This window comes from Ornithodoros turicata, chromosome 10 (genome assembly GCF_037126465.1).
Source record: "Ornithodoros turicata isolate Travis chromosome 10, ASM3712646v1, whole genome shotgun sequence".
Taxonomy (NCBI): domain Eukaryota; kingdom Metazoa; phylum Arthropoda; class Arachnida; order Ixodida; family Argasidae; genus Ornithodoros; species Ornithodoros turicata.
The window spans coordinates 3,072,126-3,092,914 of NC_088210.1; the positions used below are offsets into that span (position 1 = coordinate 3,072,126).

General features: G+C 48.2%; 1 protein-coding gene across 2 annotated transcripts in view; it reads left to right on the top strand.

Annotated features, from left to right (window-relative positions):
- LOC135371261 (uncharacterized) overlaps positions 1-20,789 on the top strand; it is a 40,149-nt gene that overhangs the window by 3,947 nt on the left and 15,413 nt on the right. The window contains exons 3-9 of one of the 2 annotated variants that reach the window (XM_064605350.1): positions 1,200-1,330; positions 3,411-3,425; positions 11,046-11,278; positions 11,379-11,612; positions 13,185-13,288; positions 14,493-14,604; positions 16,327-16,494. In XM_064605350.1, the coding sequence (XP_064461420.1) occupies positions 1,200-1,330; positions 3,411-3,425; positions 11,046-11,278; positions 11,379-11,612; positions 13,185-13,288; positions 14,493-14,604; positions 16,327-16,494 (997 nt within the window). The remainder of the gene's footprint in view (positions 1-1,199; positions 1,331-3,410; positions 3,426-11,045; positions 11,279-11,378; positions 11,613-13,184; positions 13,289-14,492; positions 14,605-16,326; positions 16,495-20,789) is intronic. The other variant, XM_064605351.1, reaches the window with a different exon arrangement.

Genomic DNA, 20,789 nt, shown 5'->3' on the forward strand with positions numbered 1-20,789 from the left:
TGACACCCCTTTTGTGCCGTTTGATAACGTAATCAAATTTTTGACCACGTGTGGGTTTCTTAGTCAGATGTAGATGATAAGCATTGCTCCGCTTTTATCCAATATCACCAAACTCCTCATGTTAATATCTCATTGTCACACTTATAGATAGCTTTTAACTGCCATGCTCGCTTGTTATCGTCATCCCCCCCTCTCTCTTATCCTGGTCAATCTCATCGCTCATCGCTCATACCTCATACCTGTCGATAGGTTTTAACTACCACACACTCTCTCTCACATCATCTTTCCCATAATCATCTCCGACACACTCACCATAGTTTTGGCGCTCTATGGCCTTTGTTGCCTTTGTGCCATTAAACACATAATCAATCAATCAATCAATCAACTTCGCAGCTCTCAAAAGGGACGCCTTGCGCGACATTACCGATAGAGGAGCCGTTACGTAGGCCCCTTGGGTCGCTGTTTAGTTGAGGAGTGTTTGACCGGATGAAATTAAAACGAACGCTACGGCACATGGGTAGAGAATCACAGCCGGTCACATGTACCTCTAAGTCTATGTCTATATATGCGCGAACGATAAAACGTTACAAAGGGAGCCTAGGGGTCATAGTATACCGACATACATTCCACCGTAACCGTAACCCTCGTAAAGTAACCATGACATGACTTCAGACGTCAGTTTCATTCGTCTATTCGTAGTCCAAACCGGCGAAGTGTTTTCTTGGACCGAAAACCGTTAAATAAATTTTCGGTTTCCCTCCTGAGCGAAAAGAACGTATACGGTTCCGATTCCGTTCCGGTTCGCACCAAAATAGCGTTTTTTTTTCGGTTTTCGGTTCTGGTTTTCGGTTCGCTCCGACACTCTGGCTGCCATCACCGCCATCTTGCCAGCCCGGAACGGCAGTGCGATTACAGAGAAAAGACGACGAAGTGAAAGGAAGCCACTGCGCCTGTGCCAAACGTCCTTGAAGTGTATAATCATGCTCGCGAACACGCGCGGGACAAGTGTCTGCGTTGTTGATCTCTGTCGCCGAGACGCGCTTTGCCCGCACCTGAGGACGATCGCGATCGCTGTCTAATGAGATTGCGCCGTGATGTTGATCCTTTCGTCAGTGCGTTTTGGGTATTAGAATGAAGTGTTCAATTGTGACTTCGGCAGAAGCTCGAAAAGTGGCAAATTAGGCAAATTATATCTGCAGGGATGTACAGATTGTGCAGACCGCTGAGGCTCGATGGGAAGGCGTCCTCTCGTTCTGCGCTTTCATATTTATGACGTTTGTTTCCGCACTACTGGGCACGGCTTTCATCTACCAAGCAGTGAAACCACAGTGTATGTATCTGACATAATTTCAATGATAAAATTAACGTCGAATTCGTAACACAGCTCGGAGGCAGCGGCCATCTCGGAGACCGACTATAACATGCACGGATCAGTGCAACAGGAAGGGAGACATGATGTGGCATGCTTTATAGCTAGTTTTAGCGACAAAAACATAATTGAGCCGGCTGACACAGTAGAGAGAGTGGGGGGTAGTGCGATGGGGGTGCGGAAAGAGAAAAGTGGCATCTGTTGTCGGGCGTTCGTAGTGCAAACGCGGGGCATGCTGCTTTACTTCCTGTTCTCGCCCTCAGGCAAACTGGTTTTCAAAGACTCTGGCTGCTCCAAGGCAGGTCTCTGCCTTACACAATACGACTCTCTTCCCCTTAACCTGATAAGGTATCACACCATAATCTCAATAACAGTGTCACCACAGTCGTCCGCTCTGCTTGAAGCTCACTGGGGGCACTCAAGGGCTGCAGGAACGTGGTCCAGCATACGCTTAAGTTATGGGCTATGGTGGGTCGTTCAGAGCTGTACGTTAAAAGAGAGTCCGGCCATTGATGGGTCCCTGGGCCACCGGGCCCTTGAGGTACAAGAATAAATAAATATATAAATGGGTCATGCCTATGCCTGAAGCTCCACCCACTTTTTCAGCTTTATGACCAATGACGACTTGAAATATGGGCACTATCAATCAACCCATCCTCACTATTTGCCCCCTATCCAACATGGGCAGCGCCATTATGGGTGGCAAATGGATTGGATGGGACTCAATTGGGTACCTCTCGCGATCTGTAAAACTAGCGGATTATTCGTGCAAATTTGATGAACGCCACCTAGGCTGCGCAAGGCACGTAGGGAACTGTCGTCGGCTTCCGTCGTTGTACCGCTGCCAGCGGAAGCACCTGCTGGTACATATCCTATCACCAGTACGATTTTTTAACTTATCTACATGAATATTTGGAATAAAAAGGGCAAGAAACTTTTTTTTCATAATATTCAGTAAGTAAATATCAGATTTTACAGCACAGCGCCGTTTTTGTTACGATTTCGTTGTGATCGCCGTGTTCACAACGCCTAACACCGACGATAAAACGTATTATTTTCGGTTAGATATCGATAGCGGAGCGTCATTTCAAACTGATTTTCGAGAAGCTTATATGAGAATGTACAGCTGCAACGTGAGATCAGAGCAGTCTGAAAACTTTTTATAACGAAATTCCCGCCTAACCGTGTTTGTTTTCGTAGTCCTTTTGTGTGGCAGCAAGGTATCATGGCGACACCCCCTGGTAAAAAGCAAACGAGTCAGAGGAGCGAAACTGCGATTGACAGGTGGAGCCTCTTTTTGTGACTCCTCCCAATGGCCAGACTCCCTTTTAATATACGGCTCTGGGGTCGATGCCGCGCTACCGCCATCCTACGGTCAAAAATTCCACAGAGCATAATAAGAATGGCAACGGAAGGCGCTGCTGTAGTGTACGGGAACCAAAGAGACGATACTTCGAAGCGGAATAGGATCAATGTGTCCACGAGAGGTGAGGGAGACACTGCGGGATGACTGCGGGATAAACGAGGCCAAGGAGGGTCAGGTGGGAGGAGGAGGAGGAGGGAGGAGGAGTGTCGTTGGGAGGAACCCGAGAGGTCTGCCTGCCTGATTAGGCGGCATGTTTCTCGGGAAGGGAAAGGTGGTGGAGAGGAGGAGAGGAAAGGGTGAAGTGGAAGACCGAGCGGAATCCGCTCGGGGGGAGATAGCTGCGTCCATGGGCCGACTTCAGGGGAACTGCGCCGGCATACGCCTATTACACATCTGAGGGAAACCCAGGAAAAACCCCAGACGGCACAGCCGGCCCGCGGATTCGAACCGCGGACCTCCCAGTCTCCAAGCGCACGCGTTACCGCTGCGCCACCGGAGCTGGTGTCAGGTGGGAGCTCTTTACGACCCAGGGATTCCTGAAGACAGAGCGAGAATACGACGGTATCGCCAAAAGCGTCGTGTTTTGTTCCGTGTCGCACGCATACTTTATGCATTAAGTTTTGGAACCTCCGTTCTGGCTATGAAGCTTACTAATGTACGTCTTTTGTTTATCAGATCACACCGGCAAAGGTAAGCATGCACTACGTCACTAATAGTCTTCCACACGCTCCCACCGAGAGCTTTCCAATACACAAACAAGAGGTAAAAAAAGTCACGCGTTTCGTGCCGTTTGAACGAGGCGCACTTATTAGGACCAATGCACCCAATGCGACGCATCATTTTTCTTTACGTAAGACTAGATCTTTCTTTGCGGTGCACGTGGGACGTCATGACCGGAATGGCCGCGTGACGCAATGGACCTTTTTCACAATGGCCTATACGCATGCGTATGACCTTGAGGCGCCGGAGAGGATTATCTCCGTCTTCACTAAAATGGCGCACTATGGGGACGACAGAAGTAGGGACCAGTGGGGAGACCGCACGAATGGACCTTTTTCACAATGGCCTATGCGCATGCGTATGACCTTGAGGCGCCGGAGAGGATTACCTCAGTCTTCACTAGATGGCTCACTATGGGGACGAGAGAAGCGGGGACCAGTGGGGAGACCGCACGAATGGACCTTTTTCACAATGGCCTATGCGCATGCGTATGACCTTGAGGCGCTGGAAAGGATTATCTCCGTCTTCACTAGATGGCTCACTATGGGGACGAGAGAAGCGGGGACCAGTGGGGAGACCGCACGAATGGACCTTTTTCACAATGGCCTATGCGCATGCGTATGACCTTGAGGCACTGGAAAGGATTATCTCCGTCTTCACTAGATGGCTCACTATGGGGACGAGAGAAGTGGGGACCAGTGGGGAGACCGCACGAATGGACCTTTTTCACAATGGCCTATGCGCATGCGTATGACCTTGAGGCGCTGGAAAGGATTATCTCCGTCTTCACTAGATGGCTCACTATGGGGACGAGAGAAGTGGGGACCAGTGGGGAGACCGCACGAATGGACCTTTTTCACAATGGCCTATGCGCATGCGTATGACCTTGAGGCACTGGAAAGGATTATCTCCGTCTTCACTAGATGGCTCACTATGGGGACGAGAGAAGCGGGGACCAGTGGGGAGACCGCACGAATGGACCTTTTTCACAATGGCCTATGCGCATGCGTATGACCTTGAGGCGCTGGAAAGGATTATCTCCGTCTTCACTAGATGGCTCACTATGGGGACGAGAGAAGCGGGGACCAGTGGGGAGACCGCACGAATGGACCTTTTTCACAATGGCCTATGCGCATGCGTATGACCTTGAGGCGCTGGAAAGGATTATCTCCGTCTTCACTAGATGGCTCACTATGGGGACGAGAGAAGTGGGGACCAGTGGGGAGACCGCACGAATGGACCTTTTTCACAATGGCCTATGCGCATGCGTATGACCTTGAGGCACTGGAAAGGATTATCTCCGTCTTCACTAGATGGCTCACTATGGGGACGAGAGAAGTGGGGACCAGTGGGGAGACCGCACGAATGGACCTTTTTCACAATGGCCTATGCGCATGCGTATGACCTTGAGGCACTGGAAAGGATTATCTCCGTCTTCACTAGATGGCTCACTATGGGGACGAGAGAAGTGGGGACCAGTGGGGAGACCACACGAATGGACCTTTTTCACAATGGCCTATGCGCATGCGTATGACCTTGAGGCGCTGGAAAGGATTATCTCCGTCTTCACTAGATGGCTCACTATGGGGACGAGAGAAGTGGGGACCAGTGGGGAGACCGCACGAATGGACCTTTTTCACAATGGCCTATGCGCATGCGTATGACCTTGAGGCGCTGGAAAGGATTATCTCCGTCTTCACTAGATGGCTCACTATGGGGACGAGAGAAGTGGGGACCAGTGGGGAGACCGCACGAATGGACCTTTTTCACAATGGCCTATGCGCATGCGTATGGCCTTGAGGCGCTGGAAAGGATTATCTCCGTCTTCACTAGATGGCTCACTATGGGGACGAGAGAAGTGGGGACCAGTGGGGAGACCGCACGAATGGACCTTTTTCACAATGGCCTATGCGCATGTGTATGACCTTGAGGCGCTGGAAAGGATTATCTCCGTCTTCACTAGATGGCTCACTATGGGGACGAGAGAAGTGGGGACCAGTGGGGAGACCGCACGAATGGACCTTTTTCACAATGGCCTATGCGCATGCGTATGACCTTGAGGCGCTGGAAAGGATTATCTCCGTCTTCACTAGATGGCTCACTATGGGGACGAGAGAAGTGGGGACCAGTGGGGAGACCGCACGAATGGTCCTTTTTCACAATGGCCTATGCGCATGCGTATGGCCTTGAGGCGCTGGAAAGGATTATCTCCGTCTTCACTAGATGGCTCACTATGGGGACGAGAGAAGTGGGGACCAGCGGGGAGACCGCACGAATGGACCTTTTTCACAATGGCCTATGCGCATGCGTATGACCTTGAGGCGCTGGAAAGGATTATCTCCGTCTTCACTAGATGGCTCACTATGGGGACGAGAGAAGTGGGGACCAGTGGGGAGACCGCACGAATTGACCTTTTTCACAATGGCCTATGCGCATGCGTATGGCCTTGAGGCGCTGGAAAGGATTATCTCCGTCTTCACTAGATGGCTCACTATGGGGACGAGAGAAGTGGGGACCAGTGGGGAGACCGCACGAATGGACCTTTTTCACAATGGCCTATGCGCATGCGTATGACCTTGAGGCGCTGGAAAGGATTATCTCCGTCTTCACTAGATGGCTCACTATGGGGACGAGAGAAGTGGGGACCAGTGGGGAGACCGCACGAATTCACCTTTTTCACAATGGCCTATGCGCATGCGTATGGCCTTGAGGCGCTGGAAAGGATTATCTCCGTCTTCACTAGATGGCTCACTATGGGGACGAGAGAAGTGGGGACCAGTGGGGAGACCGCACGAATGGACCTTTTTCACAATGGCCTATGCGCATGCGTATGACCTTGAGGCGCTGGAAAGGATTATCTCCGTCTTCACTAGATGGCTCACTATGGGGACGAGAGAAGTGGGGACCAGTGGGGAGACCGCACGAATTGACCTTTTTCACAATGGCCTATGCGCATGCGTATGGCCTTGAGGCGCTGGAAAGGATTATCTCCGTCTTCACTAGATGGCTCACTATGGGGACGAGAGAAGTGGGGACCAGTGGGGAGACCGCACGAATTCACCTTTTTCACAATGGCCTATGCGCATGCGTATGGCCTTGAGGCGCTGGAAAGGATTATCTCCGTCTTCACTAGATGGCTCACTATGGGGACGAGAGAAGTGGGGACCAGTGGGGAGACCGCACGAATTGACCTTTTTCACAATGGCCTATGCGCATGCGTATGGCCTTGAGGCGCTGGAAAGGATTATCTCCGTCTTCACTAGATGGCTCACTATGGGGACGAGAGAAGTGGGGACCAGTGGGGAGACCGCACGAATTCACCTTTTTCACAATGGCCTATGCGCATGCGTATGGCCTTGAGGCGCTGGAAAGGATTATCTCCGTCTTCACTAGATGGCTCACTATGGGGACGAGAGAAGTGGGGACCAGTGGGGAGACCGCACGAATTCACCTTTTTCACAATGGCCTATGCGCATGCGTATGGCCTTGAGGCGCTGGAAAGGATTATCTCCGTCTTCACTAGATGGCTCACTATGGGGACGAGAGAAGTGGGGACCAGTGGGGAGACCGCACGAATTGACCTTTTTCACAATGGCCTATGCGCATGCGTATGGCCTTGAGGCGCTGGAAAGGATTATCTCCGTCTTCACTAGATGGCTCACTATGGGGACGAGAGAAGTGGGGACCAGTGGGGAGACCGCACGAATTCACCTTTTTCACAATGGCCTATGCGCATGCGTATGGCCTTGAGGCGCTGGAAAGGATTATCTCCGTCTTCACTAGATGGCTCACTATGGGGACGAGAGAAGTGGGGACCAGTGGGGAGACCGCACGAATGGACCTTTTTCACAATGGCCTATGCGCATGCGTATGACCTTGAGGCGCTGGAAAGGATTATCTCCGTCTTCACTAGATGGCTCACTATGGGGACGAGAGAAGTGGGGACCAGTGGGGAGACCGCACGAATTGACCTTTTTCACAATGGCCTATGCGCATGCGTATGGCCTTGAGGCGCTGGAAAGGATTATCTCCGTCTTCACTAGATGGCTCACTATGGGGACGAGAGAAGTGGGGACCAGTGGGGAGACCACACGAATGGACCTTTTTCACAATGGCCTATGCGCATGCGTATGACCTTGAGGCGCTGGAAAGGATTATCTCCGTCTTCACTAGATGGCTCACTATGGGGACGAGAGAAGTGGGGACCAGTGGGGAGACCGCACGAATTGACCTTTTTCACAATGGCCTATGCGCATGCGTATGGCCTTGAGGCGCTGGAAAGGATTATCTCCGTCTTCACTAGATGGCGCACTATGGCGACGACAGAAGTGGGGATCAGTGGGGAGACCGCACAAATGGCGCGACCTTGTCGGCTCCACTCCGGACCGGTTTTGGTCCTTTGTGCTATCCACGTGGATTTCTTTTGACGTGCGCCGAGCATGGCTCGCTGGATAGCCGCTACACTCGTAAAGAAAGGGTGTACTTTAACTCCTTTCCTTGCCACAAATATAACACCCTTTTGGAGAGTACAATTACGTTCACTCCCTCAAGGGAGTAGCATAAGACCTTCTCCCTACCGGGGAGTAATATTACTCTCCATAGGGAGAAAAGTGTTATGCTACTCCCTTTTTGAGAGTAAATTGTACTCTCCAAAAGGGTGTTATATATGTGGCAAGGAAAGTAGTTAAAGTACACCCTTTTCTTTAAGAGTGTATGGTATGACGCGTATGTGAAAAATGTCCATTGCAAGTGTGTTCAAGCACTCATAAGCTGAATTGTATTCACGACATCGCAATGGCTGAGACGCCGTTGTATAGATAATCGACAAAGGCTTCATGTGACGATTCATGCGCCACCATCAGTGGTGCTGGTGAGGGGTGTGTTGCGGAAGTGAGGGCGCCAATGTTTTCAGTTGTTGAAAAACTACCCGTGTAACACATATTTACTCTGAGTGGCAGCGAGGGAAATGAAGTACGAAACGATTTGTCTTGAGCAGCTCCAACCTCACCCGTATATGACACAGAAATTGTGTGATTTCAAAGTTACACTGGAAATAGTGCGCCGAAGCGCGAACGGTTTGACAAAGTGCACGCATATATATGACGAAAACATATAATCACAGAGAAATCTATGAATACCGGTCGTACAGGAAAGAGTACACCATAACGAATGCAAAACGCGTCATTCACTATTGCTGTACATTGCAGTATACGTCGCAGTACAGAGAGGGGGAAATGATGTTTCCCGCGCTATCGGGGCATTACAGCGACAAACCGAGTCAAGATGGCTGGAACCATCAGAAGCAGCATGTTTATAGCTTCACCTTCAAACCCCAACAGCCGTAATTCCGAACAGCGACGATGCCACTTTTTTTTTACGTGAAGACGTCTGTAAGTTCGTCGAAATTATGCTTAATTTCATGACGCGATAACTCGGTGAGCAATAAACCAATAGCAACCAACCGGCTGAATCCAGATAGCTTACACGTGCAATATTCTAGTTAACGGGGTCATTGCGGCTACTGACGTAATCTCTGAGTGTGGCGGGCGCGTGCGAATTGCCGGGAATATAGGAGTACACGGATCTTGCGGGTACTCCAACTTGCGCTCGAGAGGTTCCACCTGTGGTTGAAGGATACCGGCTTCATCCACAACAACCAAAATTACATAAATGTTCAAAGTTTTGCCAGAATGTCGGCATATATCAAACTAAAACATGATCGGAATCGAAAGAAGTGGCAATCAGAAGAAAGGGCGGCTCGAGGGGAACCTAAAGAAAAACCCAAAGTCCAACATCGAGGGATCGAGAGAGTCACTGGAGCGCCGAAGGAGATTATCGGTGCGCACTATACGAGCCCTTACCCTCGACCAGCAGGGCAACTTCCACTTGTGGGAGTGTGAAAGTGACGTACAAAGACGATGGAGTGCATCCAGAAGGGGGGTTCAGCTCCGTGGTGGAACCAGAGCCCGCTAGAGAACCCCAGGCGCAAAGGCGATGGGAGTCGGCGCGCAACGCTTTCGCCGTGTCGTTCGAGACCAACGAGTTTGGCCACTCGTGCTGTTTCTTTCACTAAAACCCCACGAACGAGGAAATGAAAGGGGGATCCGGACGGCTTTCATGTAAAGCACTACGGCTCGGACAGGACCCAGCCCGTACCCAATTTATTCGCTTCAATTGAAGTGAAGTGGTCAAAATCTGCAGTGAGCTTGATATAGTACAAAGCACCTAGGAAGGACTCTTCCGTTTCTCTGCAACATGCATTCTCGAGGGGCAGTTAGAGAAATGCGTGCACCTCCAATTAAAAGTGTCGCAGTTGTTGCTTTATCATAGACGGCATTGTGTTGTTACTGCCGAAATTAATACCCTGGCTGTCACACGGTTGTGTTGTTTTCAAAGATCATTGAGACCACTAAATATGGGTGTAGCGCTACTGAGCGTGTAACATGCCAGTGTGTCGGTGAGTATTGGATCCAATGCTGCTTCAGAAGTTGACACGCTTGTTTTCATAATCGTACTGCCCTTTCGTCAACTGTCATCATTCAGTTACACGCTTGATGACGCTAGTTGAATGTTCAATGGCCGTTTGTCTCAATTGTCATTGAGGACTGCCCGTTGTGACAGGGGTATAAAACCCAAAACGTGCCATTGTACAATGACTGACCATCGAAAGGCCAATCAAGTAAGCATTGAAGAGGGAAAGAAACAACATTAAAGTTACGCTGGTTACTTTAGGGGTTGTGCGAAACGCGAAGAGCGGAAACAAACGTATAAGACACGCAACGAATGAGACGGTGGTCGTGAAGCCAGATTGTTTCACTGATGCGTTGTCAAGCAGTTAAGAACTGAAAATTACGGCCCACAGTAGTGTGTAGATGGGGTTCGTGCAAGGAACCTGCCTCTGCCGACATATTACAATGGCACATTCATATTATGCCATTTCTGTAGAAGTTTGCCATTTTTTGTAAATACTTTGCGCCTCAGATTGAAAAAAAAGAACGACACAAAGAACAAAAGAACAGCGTAGTTGCGGCAGCCCTTATTGCGAACAAGAAAAAAAAAAAACACGTTCTCAAGGACGTCAATCCTGCAGGTGTGGATACATTGAAACCTAAATCTCGCGCTTTGTTCAAAGTTTTACGTTTTGTATACAAATTTCGGCAACGAAACGATCGACGGCGAACACTACTCAAAAGGTATAGAAATATGAGAGAGTTTCGTACTTTGGAACATATCAGAAAAGTACAAGGGATCTCCTTCATAACGAGTAAACGTTTCCTTTGCGTTCAGCAGAGGACGCAAAGAAACCTCCTGTCCCCACTGTGTCTGCCTATTTGCATGTGTTCACGTCCGCACGCCGCTTATAGCCCGAGTTGCTTCGCGGTGGTAACGCGGAATCTAAAACAAAGCCACCTCGCAATCGCAGTAACCACGTACGAGTATTCTAGAGTTCGTATGTTTCTCAGATTAGTACTATTCTCAGACGTATTACTACGATAGACATAAATGTTCCCCTCCTTGCTGTTGGGTCTCACTGGCAAAGATACATCATTAGCTGGGTCACACAACGCCATCTCTTTTCTCCATACCCAGGCGGTGTGAAGGTACCTCCGACGGGACCGCTGTGGTGCTTCTTCCAGCGGGGAGCGCCGTACGTGGTATCTATGTACAACTTCACCACTATACCAGTGGAACTGTGCTCCGTGTTCGTGTACTACTCACTTAGCGTTCACCACAACCTGCGACCTTATCCTATCAGTCCGGACGAACTACAGTGGGTCCTGCCCTCACTGCGCACCTTGCACACAAGGAACAAGGATATTCAAGTATTATTTATACTTCCACACTCAAATAGCCCTTGGTGGCAATGCCCTCCTGAGTAAATCAATACGATATAGCACTTGAATGGCTGTCTTTTTCGTACAGATCTACCTGGCAGTGGGCGGGCGTCGCCTGAGCGGGTCTGATGTCGGCATCACTTCCGTGCTTCGAAGGATCTTAGCGGACACTAATCTGCAGGAACCGTTTCTGCTGCACACACTTGCCGTACTTGAGCAGCATGGGTTAAATGGTCTAGTGCTGGAACTCTCTCGTGCGGTAATACCCGAGAGCGTGGAGGTGTTTCAAGTCAGCATCGACAGAGTCACCAATTTTCTGCGGGTACGATATGTGGCACCATGCTCACGATGCTGTGACTATTTACGGCAATAGCTGATTTTCGCGACAGCTGCGTCGATTGGTTGATGCTTAAAAGTAGCGCAGAGATAATTTTTAACACTGTTTTCTTCCAATAAAACTTAAGTAGGCCAGTAAGATGCACCATACAAAGTAATTCACACGACATAGTCATAATTATCGCGGAAATTGAATTCAAAATACGCCGCAAAAAGCGACCGTGCGCAACGGTGAAGAGCAGTACCAGCCTGTGATCTGCCTCTAATCTCGCGCTGACGCTATAAGGAGAACGCTCGCTGATTGGCCTAGAGAAATGTCGTCTGCTACTCGGCTGTTCGGGGTTCTGAAAGAGCCTTTCTCCTGGCTCGGTAATGATTCGGCCGCTCCTTCTATCTCCAATTCTCCGGGAGAGCTTGCAAAACTGGTTTACGGCGGCAAAAGGACAAGGCGCTGACTCCCACTGACCGGCGAACCAGAACGAGTTCTCCACATAACGTCATCGGTGACGTGGCATCATACCTTCTCATCCTCGTTATACCTGGAGTGGCGAGTCAACGGTGAACGCGGGGAGCCGTGTTTATGTGAGTTTTTTTTTCTGACAAACAAACTGCACACATCAAAACCTTTCCCGCTATTCGGTAGAATGACACACACTCTCTTATCAGACGCCGTAGTCTGAATTATTCTTTCTTTTTTGATGACCCTCTGTACTCTTTTAATGGTGGCCCGCAAGAGATGTGAGCCCATCGTGTTTTCTTTTTTGTTTCTTCCTTGCCCAGGTGATAGTAATAATCACAGCGCGCACTGATAACGTAAAACGTTGCTGCGAAGTATAACGGGAAATATAGATACTAAAAGTTTAAACTAACTACAAACTGTAAAGTGAATGGCAAACCTGTAGAAACTGTGGTATTTTCTGAAAGCTTGTGACTTGGATGTTTCACGTATCCACTAGCACTGCTCTACATTGAGTACTTTTTTCTGTAATTGAAGGTCAAAGAGCGTTGCGCCAAGCAAAATACACTATTGACAACGGACAGGGACTCAAAATCAAGCATTATTGTATATATACAACGGTTATGGCCACACATCAGTAACACAGCTCACGATACAGTCTAATCTTGAGGCATGTCAACGTGCCTTTCAAGTTGAAGGACTTGAGTTCCATCAATTATCTAGGGGGATGTGTGGAATTAGCCTTCATTCTTATACGGAGAACCTTTGTCACCACGTCTGACAACGAAACTTTCACACTTTTGTGTTTAAAGAATTCCATTCCAGAGTAAACTCTTTTTAACTACTTATTTTTTCCGTGTACCATACAAGGTTGGAACAAGCTTTCATATGCTATTTCTTCTGTAATATTAGGCAGTTTGTGGAAGGGGTTCATGGATATCTCTATCCGCTGCATATCTTGTATGTATATCTTGCATCAGTATATCTTGCTGTATATCGCGTATTCAGTCCCGGCATATTGGGAGCGGTTACAGAAATGAAACATTGTGCACATGTGATTACTTTGAATGCTTTATTTCCTTTATCGTTCGGGATTTTCAGAAGGGTCACAGTTTCATGACAGAAAGGGGACGAGGCTTCACGTTCATCATCCCTGAAGATCCCAAGCTGTTCGCTTATTACAAGCTATCGGATCTGCTCTCAACGTAAGGTCGTTTCCTCAGCCTGTGTCCCTCCTCTAACCTGACCACACGCTCTCGTACGGGGCATCGGAAATAAACCTAACCCATCAGATATAAGATATCTAGACTGCGCGGTAACGTTGTCTGTAAAGCAGTAACGATACCATGATTCTGTTGGGTCTTTTTCGGAACCGGCGCGTAAGGTTTTAGTCGCACTTTTTGTTCACAGTATAACCGCTTTTGTGCGCGACATGTAAGCTACACTGAGTACAGTCGACCCGTGTTTATTCGGACTTCATTTATCCGGATCCTGCGCTATAAGCATGTGGACGGATTTCTCCCCATGTATTTCGCCCTCGTTTATCCGGACTTCAGCTTCCGGACTCGGACGAGAATTCCAGGGAACAGAAGTGACTAATACCCAACAATCGGCTTGGGTTATTCGGTCATTGTCCAGGAATGACACTTGGCCCACACCTAGTCAAGCGAGGTCGAGAACCCTGGCCGTGGCCTTCCTTTTACCGACACAAAGACGGTGTTGCTAGGAAGAATTTTCTCCCTTTCCGACTTTGCACGTTACACAAAGGTAATCCACTGAGCAGTCTGGTCATTTCAGACTGAGAAGGTCCGCAACGAGGACCCCTGCGCTGCAATCATAGATGACGACATCGTCAGTGTCGTCACTTCCGATAGTGTTCAAGAAGAATATGATGATGAAAGCGTGGATGCACCAGCTGTGGTAGAAAATGCGCGAGCGGCATTGAGAAGAGTGCTATTATTTTCGCACAACAACACTATTTTGCAAGTCAATGCCATTCGCAAAGGTTTGCAAGAACTGGACACATGTATTAGAATGAAACAGATGACAATGGATAGTTTTCTGTGTAATGGTCAATAAAGATGTCCTTTTAGGATCACTCTGGATTTTCGTGTTTCACTTATCCGGTTCCCCCGCTATCCGGACATTTTCCCCAGGAAACGAAGCCGTCCGGATAAACGAGGACCGACTGTACTTAAACTGCATAAACTTAAACGTATCTCGCATACAACTGTAAAATGACGAGAGTAGCGAGCGTTGGAAAACATACTTTATGACAGAAAGAGGAGGTCGAATGCTCGTGCTCGGGATACGTCTATGACTCTCGTAACGATGAGCGTGCGGGTAGTTATTCTCTCTCGCATTAGCTACACTATAGTGTACAATTCCTGCTTTATTGGTCTTTTACAGGGACAAGATGTATGCCATCCAGATAACCCATAATTTATACCACACCAATCGAAAGTCATGTCCTGCGCCGTACATCTCAGACCGCCTGCTTCCGCAGAAAATAGAAGATATTGTGAGTTTTATTTATATTGCGTAACATAATCTGCATGACATATGGTGGGCAAACGATCAGTCCCGAGATGCAGCCCTCTTTCTTTCACGATGCTTCCGTCCTATGGCGGACACGAATAAAAAACCACATCCTTTGACGCGAAACTGTTACGTTCTTCAGCTATGCAAGTAGGAGAAATGTATGAAAAATAGGAGATATTACATTATCAACATAGGAAAAATTATCTGTACCTCAGATGTTGTTACGGCGTAGTGAAAAGGAAAGGCTGTATATTGAAGGAAATATAAGTAGCTTACAAGTCATAAAATAACTGAATGGCGAGCGAGATTTTGATAGGCACCCTCGTTTCCAAAGCGCATTATAATCCGCGAATGTATTAGGTCTTATTTCGTGCCCTCCTTATCCCAGAGAAGAAGTCAATCAGTGACTAGTGATATATAGGACACTGCATAAGTCCACCAACAGAGCACTGGAATAACGCGGGCAAGCGTCATCATAGCCATTCCACCAGCAAAACCGCCTTCTCTTGCGTACCAGTTTGCAAACACGTCCCTGCAAAACTTTTCCCGAAATGAAAACGTGCGAAGCCCATCCTCAGGATGTGCGCCCATGGCACCTTGTTAGATTCCTCGTAGGCCTCCCGCACGAAACCATTTCATTTCATGGGGCGGTCCATGGCCAAGTCGAGTCCACCAACGCCTTACCCTAAAAGCATATTTAAACTTTTTAGACACCGTAGGGTTTCCGTCCTCACCGTGAAGCGACTCACTATAGCATCTCACCACTACCGCCAGGAATGGAGCGGACATTATCGCTCTTGTGATGAAAGACTCCAAATATCATCAAAGTTGCATGCATAAAAAAAAATGGCTTGAAATGAAGAATTAAGCGAGCCACAGAAAAGGTTAGCCAGCATTAGGACACGAACCTGCATCTTCTAGATTACCGGTCCTGCTCTCACCGACTGCGCTAAGCTGTTGCGTCTCTCCAGTAACTTACGAAGGTGCGTCATTTGAAGGGACGAACACACTCACTCACTCACTCACTCATGCACACACACGCACATATTCACACGACAGGCGAAGCAATCAGCGCCTGTTGGACATGATCGGAACTGAAGTTCTCAGGACAGAACACATAGAAAGAACAAATACATACAAAGCCTCAAGTGCCTAAGAAATTAGTGGAGAAAGAAAGTCACTGAAACGGTTATAGCCAACTGTAGGACTTTTGAGCAGCATCTTTCTTTCTTCATCAATTTCTGAGGCACTTGAAGCTTTTTATGTATTTGTCCTTTCTATGTGTTCCACCAATGTGTTTCTATGTGTGCCTCAAAACATCGATTCCCATCATGTTCATCACACGGCGCTTGCGTCGCCCCTTCGTGTGGATGTGTATGCGAGTGAGAAAACATGTAAGAGGGAAAGGGGAGTGAGTGTATGTGTCTGTCCCTTAAAATGACGCACCCTTGGCAGTCACTGCAAAGACGTGTTAGCTTAGCTCAACCGAAGAGCCCTGGACCGGTAATGCAGAAGATATGGGTTCGTGTCCTACAGCTATCTTTCCGTTTCAGTGAGTTTCTTCATTATTTTCCCGGACGCTTGAGGCTTTGTATGTATGTGTCCTTTCTATGTGTCCCAGCCTCAGAACATCAATTTCCATCATGTTCGGAAGACTTAAAATGAATGACTTTGACTGCTCGGAATGACTTTGATTGCCCAGGACGGAATGATCAATGATGCGGTTTTGCGCGCGGCAAACGAAGAGTACGTGTCCAAGTTGATGATCACAGTGTCGTTCATTGGAGCTCTTTATCTCAACTTGGGTAACACCACCGACACAGACACCTACTCTCCAGGTCGCTTCTATAGAACCACAACGTACAGAAAGGTGAGTTCTCGCAACAAATGTGATTAGTCCGGCGACACCAAACTAGATCATCGTTGATGCGCAAATCCGAATGATGCGAGCGAGGTGGTGTGCAGTAGAATGAGGCAACATTTTCTTGAGTTTGAGGAACACACAATACGAAGAGGACAATGTCGTCCAGCTGTTTCGCTATTCTCATTTGCCGGACACCGAAATACGACACGTTTGTCACCTTCAACCTTCATTAATTACTCGTAGAATTACATTCGGTAGGCTGCAATTGCAACTGTAATTGAATTACTCGCGCTAGTAATTACTCTCGCAAGTTACTCTCGCAAGTTTGCCCCGGCTGATAAAAAAAAGTTGTCGTGGGCGAGTATTTAGCATATTGGAAGGTCTTCATGAGAGCGGTTCATGAAATACGATAAGCCCTTATTTCTTTAAAGTGGTTGGCACCATGATACGTATCTTTGTTTTCAGAACTTCCTATATTGTATTGTTTTTGTAGAGAGCTTGCGACCTGCTGACACTCCGTAATGACTGCGCAGTGCCGTTTCTTTATGTCATCAATACCGTCCGACACCATGGAGTTACAGTATAAACCACGTGATGACGACAAATGTCGATGCACACGACGGCACCGTTAGCGGCTCGATGAGGACACCCAAGTTCATCGAGAACGATTATGTAGGTCGCATCCCCCGTCCATGGCGCCGGTTTGAGTAAAGTGTCGCCTCGTTAAAATCAAGGCCACCTCGCTACGTGCCATCAACCCTTGCCTCTGTCCGGACAGGGTCGCCATCCATCTGAGAATGGTCACCACAATGTCTAAAAAAAGAAAAAAGGAAAAGGGAAGCCAGGACGGGTGTCCCCTGCCACCTCGTTCACCTCTGTCTCGTCTAGGCCAACGCAATGACCATTCATAAATTGCAATCTGTGACCTACAACACGTAGTATACTCCTATCGCAAGCCACAACCGCAAAACCTCGCCTATGTTACCATGTTGCGAGTGACTATAGCATTGAGGGCCTTTACGTCACTAAAGTCGACGGAGACTAGATGTTCTTATCACACCAAGCGCAACTCAGACGAGCATCTACACGACGAGTTTCGAGGTCTGGAGCGCCAGAGGCTCGATACCGTTGCGCGACGTGCAGAGAAGTTTCTCGATTCGGTCGAAGATGGCGAAAATAAGCGTTCCGGCATGATCGTAAGCAGCGAACGTGCCGATTTTGCGCGCACGGAGAATGGACATCCAGGGTGATACAACTCTGACGAAGACGCACGTGCTCGGGATGACGGAAACGTGGACTGGTGATCCGTGAAGAGATATAACCAGATGCGGGTGCATGTCGTCCATCATGCGCCTAGAGAGCAGAGCAGCTGGTGTCACGCTTTCCGCCGGGGAAGTGAAAAGTGCGGTCACTCCATGGCACCGACCCGTCGAAACAAAGCCAGAAGCAGGAGCCACCTGCCAATCGAGAGCACGATCAATAGTCGTAGAACATCATTGTCGCTGTCTATCTGCCACCAAACGTTTCACGGGACGACATCAAACTCTTCCTCGCTTGGAATCAACTGATTTGAACAGCTAAAAGGCAGCTAAAGTTTCCCGTGGTAAACACGGCGCATTGTACCGATTGTTCATTGTGTGTGGAGACTTTAATACTAACGTCAGGGAGGGCAATGATGGGTGGTTTATCGACTATATAAAGGAGATTTTCAATTTGGACGTCATAGGTGACGTGAATGTGCCGACCACACGTAACGGCACAACGATAAACTGTGTGCATGTCAAGGGCAGTTCCCACATATAGCGATTCTTCTCACTTCTAGCACTTCTCGAAGTATTGCCCTCTCAACTTTTCCAGCTCTATTTTGAGCGCTAAGCCTGAGTTAACCAATCGGGATTTTCTTTCAGCAGTGACGTCGCGGAAGCTGCGGTTTGTTTTGCTTTCGGCACCCGAAACAGCGGGGCGCGAAGGCGAAGACTATACGACTTGAAAATGGCCTCGAGTTTCATCTGCTAATGCATGGCAATCACAGTATTAAACGTGTCACCCGCAATGGCGCTGGGTATACCCGACGCGGACACTAAACAATCACGGTGGTACCGGTGTATCACGTCGCAACGACATTTCCCCCGACCCGAGCAAAACAGCGCTATTTCTTCGGCTGTATGTGAGAACAGCAAGTAGAAAAACAGCGTGAGGTTTCGAGTGCTATTTTCTAGCGCTATATAGAGCTCTGTATATGGAAACTGACCATTAGAGTGCTCTACATGGACTACATATCCTGTACTATAGTATCAACAATCCAGTTAGCTGCATCGGTAGAACTGAATATCTCGCAGACGAAGAGAAATCGTTCGAGTAATCGTGAACGGTGGCACGTTGAGGTTCGTGGCTGTTTTCCACGGTGTGATACCGATCTGCTAAAACTCCAAAAAGTATACTTCTTTCGCCTCGGAAATGGAGTCATCTTTCATCTACTGCAGTGCTGGTAATGGTGTCGCATTTCATACGAGTTGGGCAGTGCCCTAAGGATTACAGCCATTTTTTTTAAATGATCCGCGTCTTGCTTTATATGCTCCGCAGTTGCGACACATAGTTTGAAATGTGCTATCAACATGCTCACACTAGTTTTGCAACTGATTGTACGACGTGAACTGGCTTCGTAGCCCAGATTATGCAGTATCTTACACGTACATAGAAGTTTGTTTCGTAAGGTAGCGCTAAAAAGTTGGGGCGGGCTCAGTCGTGTCAGTGGTGTATTCGTTTACATGAAAACTTCACGATCCCCAACTCGTTTGCTCGGCTCTGGCCCCTACACAGTGCTGAGCCCCCTCTGGATGCACTCCGTCGTCTATGTAGGTCACTATGTAGGTCACTATGTAGGTCAGTTGCCCCGTTGGTAGAAGGCAGTCGAATTTGCCACAGCCGCTAATCTTCTTCGGCGCTCCAGTAGCTCTGTCGACCGCTCTAGGCTAGTCTCCGGGCTTTTTGGGTTCCTGTCGAGCCGTCCTTTCTTTTGATTGCCGTTTCCATGGATTCGGATCATATTTCGGTTTCACATACGCCGACCTTCTGGCAAAATTTTGATATTTCAACGTTGCAAATTTATAAAATTTTCGTTATTATTGTTGGAGCTGGTAACACTTAAAGGTCAGCTCCGGGGGTACCCAAACTTTTCGAAACTGTAACGATATTCTGGAGGCCCATATCAAACTGTGTCTAAAACCACCCTTCATTTCCAGAAAATTGTCGCATATTTTTAATAACTGTAAATTAACCATCCCGAAACAGCCGCCATTTTTATGACGGAATTTGTTTAAGCGGTCTATACCACTAACGTAAGCGGTATTAGTGTTCTTCAAGACATCCCTCCCTGTTTACGGAACATACGGGAATGTAGACAAGGCATGGTAGCCGGGAGCGTCTGCTCGATCGACGTAGGCTTCTTGATTGCAGTGTTTTTTTCTTCGTGGGATGGTTTCCCAATGCGAACACATGTTGTCGATGCGACCTGTGCGCTTAGGATCTGTGGAGTTATGCTGCCGCGTTGCCGGCCTCCGGCTAACTCGCGAAGAGCACCATGAACGTCACGTATTAGCAATCTGTAGCAAGCTGTACTACGCCTACATACGAAATATATTTTTGTTGGAATCGTAGTTATGTTTGATAAAGTAAGTCAATTGCTTGCTTAATTGCGAGGCTTCACTCTCGTATCGTAAGCGCTGCATCACTTGCTGCTTCTGAAGTCACACACTACGCACATATCTCTGTCTCGGATGCCTGGCGTTTGATGTTCCAGGAACAGTAATTAAGCGTCTTTAGGGGCTTTATAATCTGGAGAACGAGTCCTGTTTGGCAACTACATGGTATCGCATACACACTGTAGGTACGTACGTAATAATTAGGCATGAATGAGAATTCTAGCGGGACATTCCTGATGAACGTATTTGTCGAAATTATACATTGTGTAGAGAATAAGCTACTTAAGATCCTTCACCTAATTCACCTAAGACTTCACCTTATTGTGCAGATAAGCATGCTGACTTTCATCCCTGGTCAAGGTACTCGAGCACCCTTTGAATACCTGCTGGTAGCTGGCGCTGGATGGTCAGTGGTGTAGAACACAATGGAATTTGTGGCATGTGAAGACCTTAGATTACAGCACTCACAAATACAACCACACAACCCGACTTTTAAAGAAGAATAGTAGTTCTGCCATGTAAATGCAATACGGGGGAGTTCCATGGTTGGGAAAAGGCTGAGCGTGATCACACACAAGTGACTACAGACACCGAGTGTCT